Consider the following 16,137-nt stretch of genomic DNA (forward strand, 5'->3'; position numbering starts at 1 on the left):
GGACAGCTGTGCTGTTATCACTCACAGAAACTGTAAAAATCTAGTTTAGTTAAGATGCCGCATTTACTAACGTTAATGATCAAGCGTGTATTTGTGACAAGGAATTTATATATTTAACAGCCCTGTGTGTTGGTTGGTACATTAGAGCCCTTGCTGTTATCTTTTACATAGCAAGTGATTGTCATTTTTGAGAACAGTGTTGAATCACACAGTGAGTAAATGAGCATGAGCTGATATTGCTTTACATTGACAATTATCTCTGTGTTTGTGTGTGTAGGTTTTATTATCTGAATGGGAATGAAATCTCTAAGAATGACCTAAGAAGAAAAGCATAAAGATTAAACCACATTCTGGACACATCCCCAACATGATTTAAGGCCCATGAATACAACAAAATAATACTGCAATTCATATCTAACACTGCCAAGAGTTAGTCTTAGTCTTAATCTATTATTATCTAATATCTATTCACAGTAGATGTTAATTGGGTGCCCTAACTTGGATTGATACTCAATTGTGTCAGTATGTAAAACAAACAAACAGATGATATAACCTCGGCCCACACACATATTCCAAAACAATACAGTCTTTGTGCTTCGGCTCCACTCTTTCTCACTAGTGTCCTTCAAGATAAGATGAGTTTTCATCCTTTACTTAATGCTTTCAGCTCCTTCAGATCTCAATTCAAGAAGGGTTCAAAAAGAAAAGAGAACAATAAGCTAGATGTGTGTTTTCATTTCCATATGTGCTACAGTTAAAGCTCATAAATTATTATACAGGTATAATAACAGAGTTTCATTTGTTGTTGCATTGTTAGAAAGAGACACTCATCCTTTCACATAGTACCAGGGCCGTGCACAGACCTTTTGAGGGGCATGTGCTGAAACTGAAAAAGGGCACCCCCCCCCCCCCTTTTTATATCAAGATTATTTAGTAAGCCTGCATAAAAGGAAGAAATGGTCACATCTTCATGACAAATTCAATAACACAAAATAATAGTCTCAAAAGCTTTAGATTTATTCACGATTAATAACAACCATAATAATAATATTAGATAATATAGATAAACAGGGTTTTAAGGGCTTCTTTAAACCTAATACAACAGCAACCTTCTGTGAGCCATGTATCTGGCAAAAATTTTATACTGTGGTGGACCAGGGATGTTGGTCTCTCGAAGGTCTCTTATTCACTACACTTTCCCCTAAAATAAGCCAGCAATGAAAAAATAAATAAAAATAGTGTGAAAAGTACAGTTGCAGTGAAAAGCATTTCTGAAGGATCACGTGACACTGAAGAGTACTGAACTGGAGTAATGATGCTGAAAATTCAGCTTCGATCACAAAAATAAATTACATTTTAAAATATTCAAATAGAAAACAGTTATTTAAAATTGTAAAAATATTACACAATATTACTGATTTTGCTGTATTTTGGATTCAAATAAATGAAGATTTGGAATGAATCACGAATTACATTCTGTATGATAAAATATAAAGATTTCAGTGATCAGAAGAAATTTCTTAGAAATATAGTCATCTAGGTGACGAGGATCACTCGTCGCTGTGTAAGTTCCAGTACGAAACAGCGCGGGGGCGCACCTGTTATGATTTTCCGATGCTAAAAAGAAATTATATGTTGTTGTATTACTTATCAATATATCGTTTTTGACCAGCGAATGTGTGCAAATGTGATTTTTTTTTCTGTCCGTCATTAAAACGGCGATGGCGCCTGCCGCTGCGGGCATCACATTACATTTTCATCTAGGTTACAAACTAGTTTTTTTTAGCTATATAGACGGAGCGCTCAGTATTTCCTGTGGTAAAATGAATTTGGCCAAATTAGCATTTTATAAAAGATGAAATGCTACTATCTGCACAGGCTATTTAAGTGTTGGCTATGTATTGGCTATGACTAGATGGCAAAATGCTAGCCCTCTCTCTCTCTCAGGCGACGTCCCACATGTCTCAGTCAGTGAGTCAGTCAGACATCAAATAAATAAAATATGAGCCTTTATAGACAGTGTTTAGTAGTACTTATTCAAACAACAAGATATTTATTTACCCTTCGCAAAACTTTGTTCAGCTCAGCTGTTGTCTACTGTGCGGCTGCTGTGGAACTTCAGTTGATTCAATGAGAGGGGGCGGAGTTATCAGCTTACTGACAGCTTGAGGATCGAATAAGATTTACACAAGCTCGTTTTAAGAACTTTCATTTGGTAAAACAGGCAGACAGACGTAAAGGGTGACCAATAGCATTGATAAAAAATAAAAAAAAACACCACCAAAAAAAGGGCACTTCGGAGTGTAAGGGCAAAAAGGGCATGTGCTCTGCACAGGTTGAGCCCTACCTGTGCACGTGCCTGCATAGTACGATGAGGTGTGGGTAAAAAACTGAAAAGGTTTAGATAGCCTAATATATGCTTTGCTGTACAAACATATAGGTAACCACATTATTGTGCACAGGATCAAACATAAGCCCGATGCACACATCTCTATGTTCTCCATAAACTATGATATCCCCTCGCGTTACTTTGTGTATTTTAACTGCTCACACGAAGTTTGGATAGCTATTATTTATTAAAATAATGCAGTGCTAAATGGAGCTTTTTGCTTTGGATCCAATCGATTTGTAAAACGATCCTCGAAACGCTTTACACTTGCGACACCTGTTGACCAAAACCATGTGCAACAAGAACACGGACCAAACCTATACTTGATGACAGAATATACAATGGCAATATACAAAACACATTAAGTGTGTTTATTTTTGTTCTTAATTTGAATAATTTGTAGTGCTTGCTGTGTGTGTTTAATGCAAACATTTAGAGATAATTAAATATCACTCTCCTTTTTGCCATTATAGATACACCAACCTACATTATAAAACTGAACCCCGATCAGGTACAACTATATCAGACGCTGGTTTATCTGTTCATTGCCCTCTAGCGGAGAACCATTTAAATTCCAAAAGAATCAAACCAGTGTGTGACGTAATAAAGCATCGTTTGCTGAAACCACGTGATTGGTCGGCTTCATACGTGTTTCGAACCCCTGATTGATTCAGAACAAAAGATTCATAGTTTCGAAGCTTCGTGGAGAAGTGTTGTGATTTTGCCCATTACCACATTATACTTTCCTGTTTCAAATCGAAACAGATTTAGACGTGGACTCTCTAATAAGGAAAGCAGTGAATCAAACCAGACTGATTATATCTTCGAAATAACCGGGATGGAAAACTGCCTGGTTATAAAGATGGAGCAGCGTGAAAACAGCCATACAATGCCAGATGTGAAGACAACAAACCGCCAATCCTCACGAAGGCAAAGGCGGGAGAATGAAAAATGTAAGCTGGTTATTTGCAACTTAGAAAGAATAAGTTAATTCGGTTATGGTGTGATGGCGACTATTGAAATATTACGTTACGTGTGTAAAATGATAGAGAAGTGTTTAGCTTTCTCCACATGTTTTGTGAGACCAACTAGGCTACTTTAAAAGTCGTAAACTAAAAATAACTCCAGAGATGCCAAAGGCCTTCATGATAGAGGTTTTAGACAATAAAAGTAATTTCATATCTGATTTAATAATTAAGGTAACTTTAACAATTTACCAGAGAAACAGGCCAATGATAAAATGTAAAATTTCTCACATATGTTGTAATTGGAGATACTGATGCCAAATATATTAAATGCCAAATGCGAAAACAAATGAATTCACCTAACAGGTTAGAGAAACTGGGGAGCAAAACATGATTATAGTTGGAACATGTTTACATACAGTTGAATAAACCGATATATTAATGTGTGATTATAATAATAACAGTGCCTGCAGACTCATGGTTTATTTCTGAGTCTGTTATTTTGTTTGCTGTATGTAACAACAGAAAAGTTTCTAAAAATGGCTAAATCATAGGCTAAGACCATTTTGCTCCTGGCCAACTAACTGCTCACCAAATAAATAAATAAAAATCAAACTAGCATCAAGAAGACCACCGCAACAATATTACAGTAATATTATTTATTGTTCTTATACTGATTACTGGGATCTTTTATGTTTATTTTAGATCAGAAGGAACCGAAAGAAGATTCGGTCACTAACCATCAATGTGGGATGCCTTTCATTCAAGAAGCAAACCATAAGCAGCACATAAGAAGTCCCTCTGAAGAGAAAGCTTTCACCTGTTCTGAATGTGGAAAGAGATTCAAAAATAAAAGGATCCTTAATGACCACATGACCAGTCACTCCGAAGAGAAAGCTTTCATCTGTTCTGAATGTGGAAAGAGTTTCAAAAAGAAGAGGGTCCTTAATGACCACATGATTGTTCACACTGGAGAGAAACCTTTCACATGCTCCGAGTGTGGAAAGAGTTTCAAACTGAAGAGGATCCTTAATCAACACATGAAAATCCACAGTGTAGAGAAACCTTTCACCTGCTTCGTGTGTGGAAAGAGTTTCAAAATGGAGAAGGTCCTTAAACAACACATGAAAATTCACACTGGAGAAAAACCTTTCACCTGCTCTGAGTGTGGAAAAGGTTTCACAGTGAAACAAAACCTTAAATATCACATGAGAAATCACACTGGAGAGAAACCCTTTACCTGCTCTGAGTGTGGAAAGAGTTTCATCGTCAACAAGAGTCTTAAGCAACACATGAAAGTTCACACTGGAGAGAAGCTTTTCACCTGCTCTGAGTGTGGAAGGGGCTTTGGTTTTAAACAATCCCTTGAGAAGCACATGAGAATTCACACTGGAGAGAAACCTTTCATATGCGCCGAGTGTGGAAACAGTTTCAGAGAGAGACAAAATCTTAATGTTCACATGAGAATTCACACTGGTGAAAGGCCATACGTGTGCCCTCACTGTGGAAAGTGTTGCAGATTGAGAAAAAACCTTCAGAATCACATAAGCATTCACACTGGAGAAAAGCCTTTCATTTGCCCTCTGTGCGGAAAGTGTTGCAGAATAAGACAAAACCTTCAGAGACACATGAGAGTTCACACAGCAGAGAAGCCTTACAGCTGTTCCGAGTGTGAAAAGAGTTTCACAATGAAACATCGCCTTACGAGACACATGAGAATTCACACTGGAGAGAGGCCTTTCGACAGTTCAGAAAACCCACCAGCTATTGAGTATGTGATATAGATTTGGCCATTTGACACAATAAGAATACATGGAATACCGTTACAATTAGTTTACTTGCAGAAACTGCAGGCGGTCTTGATGATTCATTAGCTGTCGGGCTTAAAGCATGCGTGCTAGTGTGTGCTAGGGCCAGTCGCGTTTCCACTGTCACTTCCGGGGCTTGATCGTGCCTCACCGGGGCTTTCTCGGGGCCAACGGCCAGGGTTTTTTGGCCCGACGAAAACCTTGGGCCAAAGCGGGCCAGCTGGGGCTAGAGGAGGGGTTATCAACAAAGGCGGAGTTTCTCTGTGTCTAGAGAGCGTCAGCGCGGATCATTTCAGAAAGATAACAGCTATAACACCAGCATTAAAGACGTTTTAAAATAAGTTGAGCTCAAAACTCACTCTTAGTTAGCAGCAAGTGTTTGAAATAACTTGATCCGATGTTGATTATAATCACTAAACAAGGCAGAAATATTTATAAGCGATGTAAAAGACTATGCACGCTAAATATTGACGTTATGACTGAATAAGCAGGCTATTTTCATGAGCGTTAAAAATAAATAAAATAGAAATAAGTGTATTTATGTGTGATTAATTTTGAGTCCTGATAAATTAAATATGATCAATGTATCATGTATTCTATAGTTAAAACATAGATGCTTTTTAATTTGAGTATTTAACAAAGCATGCAAACAAACGGCCGCTTTTATCATGTTCGTTTTGAGATCGTGCATGTTCCAGTGACTTATTTCTTAGTTTTATGATAACTTCTCTTTGTTGGTGAAATGATGAGGTTGCATGACGTTGTTCTGAGAGGCGTGTAAAGGGCGTGTTTTAGTGACGTGTAGCGGTGCTTCAAGCTCCACTGTGGAAACCCTGCGCTATTCTGGCCTCGGTGCTACTGGCCCGATGCTATTAGCCCCAGCTGGCCCGCTTTAAGCCCTGGCTCGCACTGGCCCGTGGAAATGTGGCTTTTTAAAACTTGTATAGCCCTAACAGAACTACATAGTTAATTAAATAGCAATGTTTTTGTGGGTTTTCTTACATTATTTGTGTATTTCTTTACTCATTTATCATTTATATATAATCCTGTATACATTATATATAGCCTTACTTAATATTTGTTTGCCACATTTTTCTAATGATGTGTAATCTTACATTGTTCAACATTTACTAATGCATTATTAAAATAAAAAGTTGTGCCTGTTAACAGTTAATGCACTATGAATTGACATGAACTAACAGTGAACAACTGTAATTTTATTAACATTAAAAAAGATTAATAAATACTGTAACTGTAAATGTATTGTTTATTGTTTGTTTATGTTAGTTAACTTAATACATTAACATTAACTAATGGAACCTTTTTTTTAAAGTGTTGCCTTAAAGGGTTTCTTTCTCCCAAAAATAAAATGCTGTGTTTTGCCACTCACCCCCGAAGCATCATCCTAGGTGTACAGTATATGACTTTCTTCTTTCAGACGAATCCACAAATCCAAGTCTAACTATCTGTTTCAAAAGTTACATTCACATTCTCTATAGATGCTAAAGCGAAGTACATTTCGGGTACAAGATAATAGATTTGTATAATAGTTGTCAAATTTAATGGCAATAACATGAGATTAACAGATATGAACAATGCTTGTTTCTTCCTTGAATTAATTTTAATACATATATGTAATTATTATTATTTTAGATCTGAGGGAAGTAAGGAAGTAAAAAGGGTTGTTACATTTGTTAGTTAACAGACGCACACAATCAGACAGAGACGCAAGATGAACGCACAGACCCATGAACCACAACCAATAGAGGAAAACCGTTGGAATTGTGAATTCAAATTGCGGACGCGCGGGAGCGGAGCAGATTTCAGCCAAATACGAAACAAACATCAGTCCTAATAGGCTAGTGACAAATGGTCAAAAAGTGCTTTAGTTTTCGAGATACCCCTACCGGAGGTAGAACTAAACCCAACAATGTTTTTCCTCATCTCTAAGGTCTCCCATATATGAAATGGATTCTTGGCTAAAAATATTTTACTGCTAAGATTGTTAAATTAACAGATATTGTTATACACCACAAAACCAATAAAGGACTAAAATATAGCCTGTCCGTATGGGAGTTAAGGCATATAAACTAATGTAGATCAATCACACAAGCTCTGAGAGCTTTGAAACTTGACATGTTTGTAGTCAGGAAGTTGATTTAACTACTAGAAAAGACTGGATGTGAATATCTTGATGTATGGAATAAATAGAGACATGTAAACACATATCTAAAATAAGCGGACATGCACAAATTCAATATCTATGCAGAATGTTTTCATTTACTTTGTGCTTGCTTTGCCTGGCATTATCATAGAAACACATATGATGGCTTGTTGGAAAGGTGGGGTTGTGCTGAATCCAGCAATACCAAATATGTAAATATATGATAAAAGAGAAGTGTTCTGTCACTCAATGTATGATGTGTCCAAAATGAATGAAAATGGAACACTGACATAATTGAGTCCAAACCCATTCATTATCAGTGGTGAGAAGAATGTTGAGAAATTCAAATATAAGAGACATCAAAAAATATTTAATATGGCACCTTGTACTATATGGAAACAAAGATTGAAATCGAAAGATAACACCTTACCATAGCACAAACAGGAGACCAGGAGTTTTAACTTAATGAACTTTTTAATAAAACTATAACTTAACTTCACACAATACAACTTAAATTATTAATATGTAAATATATAATAAAAGAGAAGTGTTCTGTCACTCAATGTATGAGGTGTCCAAAATGAAAGAACGCTGGACAAAATAGCCTCAGTGGTGAGAAGAATGTTGACAAATTCATGGTTACTGCAAAGTAACTTACATTAAACAAGTGCTGATCTATATTTATGATACATTTAATAATGATACATTTCATAATGCACAGTATACTTTACAATTCATATGAACCACAGATCCAATTGAATCAGGTTAACATTGGAATGGAACACCTTTATTAAAATATCGTCACTGACAGGCAGAATCCTTGCATGTCCAAATTTTGTCTATTTCATATTTTTTCACAATTCAATGCTAAACCCCACATGGTAAACAATCTAAAGTGTTGAAAATAGATTGAGAGCAAATCTCTTAACTCCATTGGACACTTCAACTGTCTGAGAATCCTTGTAACGCCACCTCTTCTTCACTCCGCGGCAGGAACTTCCACAGCATTTTGTGTCCTCAGGATTTAAAGTCGCAACGATTGAGAAATCCTCATCGAGCAACACATAAAGCAAGCCTTAACTCTGATTTTATCTGTTTTAAACTATGATATCAGTTATTGATGTATTTTAAATGTCTACTTATTACTAGGCAAGGCAAGGCAAGTTTATTTATATAGCACATTTCATACACAATGGTAATTCAAAGTGCTTTACATAAAATAAAGTAAAATAATCATGAAGAAAAATAATAAAAATAAAGACAAGCAATTTTAAAACTTTTAAAATTATAAAAAAAACTAAACTAAAATGAATTTAAAAACAGTTGGAAAATGATTTTACATAAAAAAAAAAGTGAAAATATAGTGCAATCAGTTCGGACATTGCACAGTGCTCATTTAATAAATGCACAGCTAAACAGATGAGTTTTGAGTCTAGATTTAAATGTGACTAGTGTTTTAGCACATCTGATCTCTTCTGGAAGCTGATTCCAACTGCAGGCAGCATAGTAACTAAAGGAGGACTCCCCTTGTTTCGTGTGAACCCTTGGTATTTCTAACTGACTTGATCCTAGTGATCTGAGTGCTTTGTTAGGTTTATATTCAGTGAACATATCTGCAATATAATTCGGTCCTAGGTCATTTAGTGACTTATATACGAGTAAAAGTACTTTAAAATCAATCCTATATTTAACTGGAAGCCAGTGTAAGGACCTGAGGACTGGTGTGATATGCTCAGATCTTCTGGTTCTAGTCAGAATCAGCTCAAGCGTTCTGCATGAGCTGCAGCTGTCTTATGGTCTTTTTGGGAAGGCCAGTGAGGAGCCCATTACAATAGACCACCCTGCTGGTGATAAAGGCATGAACAAGTTTCTCCAAGTCTTGGCTGGAAACAAAACCTCTAATTCTTGCAATGTTTTTGAGATGATAGTATGCTGATTTAGCTACTGCTTTGACATGACTACTGAAACTCAGACCGGTCTCCAGAATCACACCAAGATTCCTGACATTATTTTTAGTTGTTTGACCCCTAGAGTCAAGGTATGCATTCACCTTGAACACTTCATGTTTGTTTCCAAATGCAATGACTTCAGTTTTTTCCTTGTTTAGCTGAAGAAAGCTCTGGCACATCCAACTATTAATTTTATCAATGCATTGGCAGAGGGAGTCAATAGGCGGATCTTTTGTGACGTCATTGTTTATGTTTGTCGCGTTGCATCATGGGAATCGTGTGGCAGGAAACGCCGCTAGATACCTGTAATTTGATTGTTTTGCACGTTTGGAGGAGGATTTAGAGAAGAGGATGGTTCACTCTTGCTGTGTGGTCGATTGTACGGTTAGTTGGGGGTCTGATAAAAAGTTTTTTCGAATTCCCTCCGAAAAGGATATCGAAAAATGAAAGAAATGGTTGCGTGCAATTAGGCGATTGAACCTGGACGCTCCAAAGAAAGCCTGCAGCTTCTGATCGAGTTTGTGAGGCACATTTTGTTCATGGTAAGTCTTAGTGACTATGTATTTATAGAAGATTGAATAAAAATAAATAAAACTGAGTCAAATCAACCGAGTCATATGTTTTCGCTTTCTGATTCAGGTGTCCCAAACCGCAATCCACAGCACCCAGACTATGTTCCTCACATCATTCTGTAGCTGTGCTTTGCTGCAAGCCTCACTAGTACATGCAGCATGTAGTCCTATCCTGACAGCTGCTTCTACTTTAAACATTAAAGCTGCTACACGACTGCATGTTTCTCCAAGACTGGATTTGAAAGAAGGAGAAATGTGTAAGCTGTGATATACAATTTTTCACTATTAGTACAGACGCCATTGAAAGTCTCACACTGAACACAATTGAATTGGTACAACAGTCACTACATTTTCAGTAAATAAATAAGTAAATAAGAACACTGATCAATGAAGACTTACCCGGATTTGCAGTCGCAGTGAGCAGTGATTATTTCGCCGTTCTCTTTGGCGATCACCCACGGGAGATGCGAATCATGCTGTGACTCTGCTTGGCCAGGTCTAACCTCTGCTTTTAGCACGATCACTGCTTTCTGCTTGGCAGAAAAGACTGGCCCAACTTTTCGAGAAACAAAATAATCATAGGCCTTCAGACTTTTGAAAGCCTTTAATCTTTCATGAGTGAAGGGTCCAGGGGTTTCTATTAAATAAGAATAAATGTCTCCCCAGCAGATTCGTGGCCAAGACACGGACGAGTCGGACCAACGTTTTTTGTCATCCCAGATCTCATATGGGCTTTGAATAGCTTCGATTTTGTCACCAATACAAATTTTGAGCTTCTCTCCATACCTCCTCCGGTCTTCAGTTGTTAAAGTGCTTATATATTGAGGATTTTGCCCGCTAAAGGCCCGTTCACACCAAGCACGATAACTATAAAGATAACGATAAAGATATAGTTCTAAAAATCGTTCTCAATATTAAAGAATAGCAGATTCCACACCATAACTATAACGATAAAGAAACGATATCGTTGGAATCACTTTCAGAACGATTTTTCCCCCTGATGAACGATAAAACATTGCCAACCAATCAGAATCAATCCTGCTGTAATGAGCTCGAGAATTTAAAGCAGCAGACGTGCCGCGTCCGCTTAAAATACACAGACAATATCGTTCGCTGGTGTGGACGCTAATATCGTTATCTTTATAGTTATCTTTATAGTTATCGTGCTTGGTGTGAACGGGCCTTAACTCACTTGAAAGTGCTCGTTGCGTCTTTACAGCCCGCCATACTGTTTGTTTTGTTGCCACACAACCACTCGCGTATGCGTACAAAGATGTCATCAAAGATCCTCCTATTGGGCTGTAGTAATTTGGAGATATGGCTAGGTAAATCTGGGTATCATCAGCATAGCTGTGATAGGCAATTTGGTTCTTTCTCATTATTTGACTTAGTGGAAGCATATACAGGCTAAACAAGAGCGGTGCAAGAATTGACCCTTGTGGCACTCCACATGTCATGGACGTCCACTTAGACTTATGCTCTAATAGACTCACATAATAGCCTCTCCCTTCTAAGTATGACCTGAACCATTTGAGTACCATCCCAGAAAGCCCAACCCAGTTTTCCAGTCTCTGTAGAAGTATGTTATGATCGATAGTACTAGGGTTATTATTACTAGGCTTATTATACATGTGCATTGAAGTTTTAAAATGTATCTAATTTCTAATTCTACTTGTATTGAATTAAATGTTTTGGATACCAGCATTAAATTATTGTTTTTATTATTATTTTACTGACACAAAGTTGGCACTGTGCATGTAAAATGCCCCAAGTAGGCTAACAGGTTTTATTTATGGGAGAAAAAAGGTCTGTCTACTGGCGCCAAGTAAGCCTATCTTTGCATAACTCTTTTTCATTTCTTACAATAACGAATGAAAATCGTTAGGTTAGATACATTTGAGTAGGCTTGTTTTGTTAAAAATCCATAGCTGTAATGCTTCGGTAATGCTCCACACAGCTGTAATGCTCCACACAGCTCACGCTGAAAAGCGACGCAGTGCCTTACTCGGAGACTGGCCCATTCTCTCTTGCACGGCTGCTTCGCTAGCATCATCGGATGCCTATCAGAATCCGGGAGTTAAGACCGCAGTTTGAGCCAGTGGCTTGAATTGATATGGCTCAGGCCCTGGCCCTGTGTCCTCAGACACCTCGACATCCTCCACTTCAGGTGAAGGTGGGGGAGAAAAGTCCTCTACTTCAAATGAACGCTCTGTTGCAAAACTACTTGTGTCACTAGAGTCACTCTCCATTTTAGCGACTCAGCAGCTGTCAATTAATCTGTCACTGAGGGTCTCAGGTTCACGCCCCACCGGCTCAGCCCTGCCCTTGGTTTGTCCCCTCTATCTCCGCTGTGCTCTGCCCACTTTTCAGCATTTTTCAAATATTGCCAGTGGGTGGAGTCAGGCTCTGACCAGGGGTTTAGTTACCCCTTAAAGCCTTATCTCTTGTCAAAAGGCTCGACACGACCGCAGACTTTGATGAACACTGCTGGCAGCAGCGACGTCTGTGTCTGTATCATTCTTATCAATGAGTGCATAACCTCGTATCTCCCCGCTCCCAAGTCATAAAAATCTCGTATCTCAGATTAAGATCGCAACTTTAATGGGAAAGGAAGGTAACAGCTGTGTCGTTATAGTTTTTGATAGATATGACCACCAACACTCAATCAAAGATCTTGAAAGACAAAGAAGAGGCACCAAGATGAGCATCCTAGCACCAACCTGGATGAGCTGAGGTGTCAGCAGCAAATCTACCCCCAACAGAAGATGGCTTCCAGCAACATGTGCTGAGAGCCGTGTACCAAACAGCAGTGTGGCATCACAGCCACCTTGCCAAACCTCTTCTCTGGATCCCAGTTGGTAGAGGATGGAGTCTCAGAGAAGGTGGCTGCATTTAATCTGTGATGTTCCAGAAGGCACCAGCACCTAAAGGAGTTAGAGACCTCACCCACCTCTACTGTAAAGATGGAAACTGCACTGATGCCACCAAATGCCAGTGTCTTTCTGTGGGCTTGACCTGCACAGGGTTTTGCTCTTGCCCTGACTGTCCAAATATGACCCACTTTGTCACTGATGACAATGTGGATGAGTGGTGTGCTGCAGTTGTAACATCATGGGGGGTTGACCCCAAAATGTTTCAAGAGGGTCTGGCTGCAGGCTTGTACTTGCACTCTCAGACTTGCACACTCAGACATTTGCACTTCCGCTAGTGACATCACTTGCAGTCTTTATTTTATTTATTTTATTTTTTTTATTACTTTTCGTTTGAATTTCCCAACATTTTATAAAGCCAGGTTGTGAAGACAAGAAAAAATAAACTAAATTACAATGTCACTTGCAATTGCTACTTGAACTCTCCGCTACCTGTGACTTCACTTGCAATCAACACAAATCGTGCATGTTGCCAATGGAGACAAGACGCTGTGGTGGTGATTAAATTGTTAAAACTAATTTAGTACTATAACGTACAGGGTCCTGCAAGAAAAAGACAAGATCGGCAAATCCATGGCCAGAACACCAGAATATGAACATTTGCACAAAGTCTCTAGCTAAGCATAGAAAAAAAAAACACTTAACATGGCTTAATATATTAAGATGCTATTAAAATATCAAATTAAATGTACAGTTCATTAATATAAGGAATATGTATATAATATTTTCCTCACATACCGCAAAATGTGGCATAATGGACATAGATGAGAAAGGCCAAACTCATGCTTCTCTACTTTATTAAAATACATAACTAATATGTACAGGCAAGCAGGTGAGCCCAGAATAAACGCAACACGCAAAGTTTCACATTAAGCATTTTTCCATATAGAATAAACTGTCTACAACTGTCTACACCATTAACCTACATTATGTGTTTTATTTATAATGATTTTCTATAGGAGGAAAACGTTTAAAGTACAATTTAACGCACTGCATTCTGTACTCGTCTGCTTGCCTTTACGGAGTTGATCCTTTAAAATCACTTAATGCATAATGCCCGTTCATATTTGCTTGTCTGTATATACTTAGTCAACAACAAGACATATAGGCTAGCCTAGGCCTACTAAATTGTCTTTATCATCTTGGTCTGTTATTAGGCCACATTAAGCGTTATGTTGTATGGGAGGACAAAGTTTGCACATTGTGTTCATAGCCATCTGCTTGACTTGCAGTACATTGAATAATAACTATATATCGAATTTGATCTTTTAATTGAACTTAATGTGTCTGAATACATTATGCCATATTAAGTGTTAGTTTTTTTCTACAGGAGGAAAACACTTAACGAAAGACTTTGTTCATTGCGTTCATATTCTGATGTTCTGTGGCCAAGGTCTGTGCTTGTCTTTTTCTTGCAGGACCCTGTACGTTATAGTACTAAATTAGTTTTAATCGTTTAATCACAACCACAGCGTGTTGTCTCCAGTGGCAACATGCATGATTTGTGTTGATTGCAAGTGATGTCACAGGTAGCGGAGAGTGCAAGTAGCGATTGCAATTGACATTGTAATTTAGTTTATTTTTTCTAGTCTTCGCCACATGGCAACTGTTATAAAATGTTGGGAAATTCAAACAAAAAGTTATCAATAAATAGAACAAAATAAAAAATAAAGACTGCAAGTGACTTCGCTAGCAGAAGCAGTGTCTGAGAGTGCAAGTGCAAGTCTGCAGCCAGACCCTTCTCCAATGGTTACCAAAAGCAGTTGATGTTCCAAATGGTTGCTGCTAGAAAATAAACTAAACAGCCTGAGAAGACAGGGCTCATTTCCCCGAAGAGTGTTTGTTTCTTTAGTTAGATTGCCATTTGTTTTATTTAAGACAGTAATTTAAGTTGTATTGTGTGAAGTTAAGTTATAGTTTTATTAAAAAGTTCATTAAGTTAAAACTCCTGGTCTCCTGTTTGTGCTATGGTAAGGTGTTATCTTTCGATTTCAATCTTTGTTTCCATATAGTACAAGGTGCCATATTAAATATTTTTTGATGTCTCTTATATTTGAATTTCTCAACATTCTTCTCACCACTGATAATGAATGGGTTTGGACTCAATTATGTCAGTGTTCCATTTTCATTCATTTTGGACACATCATACATTGAGTGACAGAACACTTCTCTTTTATCATATATTTACATATTTGGTATTGCTGGATTCAGCACAACCCCACCTTTCCAACAAGCCATCATATGTGTTTCTATGATAATGCCAGGCAAAGCAAGCACAAAGTAAATGAAAACATTCTGCATAGATATTGAATTTGTGCATGTCTGCTTATGTTAGATATGTGTTTACATGTCTCTATTTATTCCATACATCAAGATATTCACATCCAGTCTTTTCTAGTAGTTAAATCAACTTCCTGACTACAAACATGTCAAGTTTCAAAGCTCTCAGAGCTTGTGTGATTGATCTACATTAGTTTATATGCCTTAACTCCCATACGGACAGGCTATATTTTAGTCCTTTATTGGTTTTGTGGTGTATAACAATATCTGTTAATTTAACAATCTTAGCAGTAAAATATTTTTAGCCAAGAATCCATTTCATATATGGGAGACCTTAGAGATGAGGAAAAACATTGTTGGGTTTAGTTCTACCTCCGGTAGGGGTATCTCGAAAATTCAGGGGCATTGTCACTAGCCTATAAGAGAAGATATATTCATCGTTATAGGCCTATTATTGAGCACTGTAAATCAATGAAATTATTTTCTAAAGATTTTGTCAGTAACAGTTTAAGCATTTTAAAGCTGGTTATATTTAGGACATGTCATGGAATTATAAATCTGTTCTGTCACTTTCAAAAAACCTATTTAATGCGAGGAAACTTTGTCATTAATGTTTTGACGTGAACTGCTTATGAAAGTTTGATTTAACAATTTATTCCGAATTAATGGAGAAAACCTCTTGAATGTGTATTCCTTAATTAGAATAAGGTACCTCCGCCAAATATTCTGTTAAAGACAATATTAAGTAATTTTTTCCATTGGCTTTACATATTTCTGATTGAGCTAATGTTAATAAATAATTTAATAATGTAAATTGATGAAATCCATTTTACAGAAATTCAGTTAGTCCAATTGAAATATTATATAGTATTATTCATTTAGCTACATTCTATGGAAATATAGCCTAACCTGACATTAAATTATACAACACTGAATTCACCGCCCTCTATTGGAAATACATCGAAATGGACAACTTATGACGTAGCGAAGCCTATTTTGCTGAAATCACGTGTCCTGGCTAGGTTGATGCGTGCTCCGAACCACTGATTCGAAACAAAAGAATCGTTGACGTTTCGGATC

The 16,137-nt window shown here is 37.4% G+C and overlaps 1 protein-coding gene across 1 annotated transcript; it reads left to right on the plus strand.

The window, feature by feature from the left end:
- The first annotated feature begins 3,067 nt into the window (after positions 1–3,067).
- Positions 3,068–6,421, plus strand: LOC127949113 (gastrula zinc finger protein XlCGF26.1). The gene is made up of 2 exons (XM_052546053.1): positions 3,068–3,342; positions 4,060–6,421. Exons 1-2 carry the CDS (start codon positions 3,228–3,230, stop codon positions 5,136–5,138), a joined length of 1,194 nt encoding a protein of 397 aa, XP_052402013.1. The 5' UTR covers positions 3,068–3,227; the 3' UTR covers positions 5,139–6,421.
- Positions 6,422–16,137: the final 9,716 nt, after the last annotated feature.

This window comes from Carassius gibelio, chromosome B1, assembly GCF_023724105.1.
Source record: "Carassius gibelio isolate Cgi1373 ecotype wild population from Czech Republic chromosome B1, carGib1.2-hapl.c, whole genome shotgun sequence".
Classification (NCBI taxonomy): Eukaryota; Metazoa; Chordata; class Actinopteri; order Cypriniformes; family Cyprinidae; genus Carassius; species Carassius gibelio.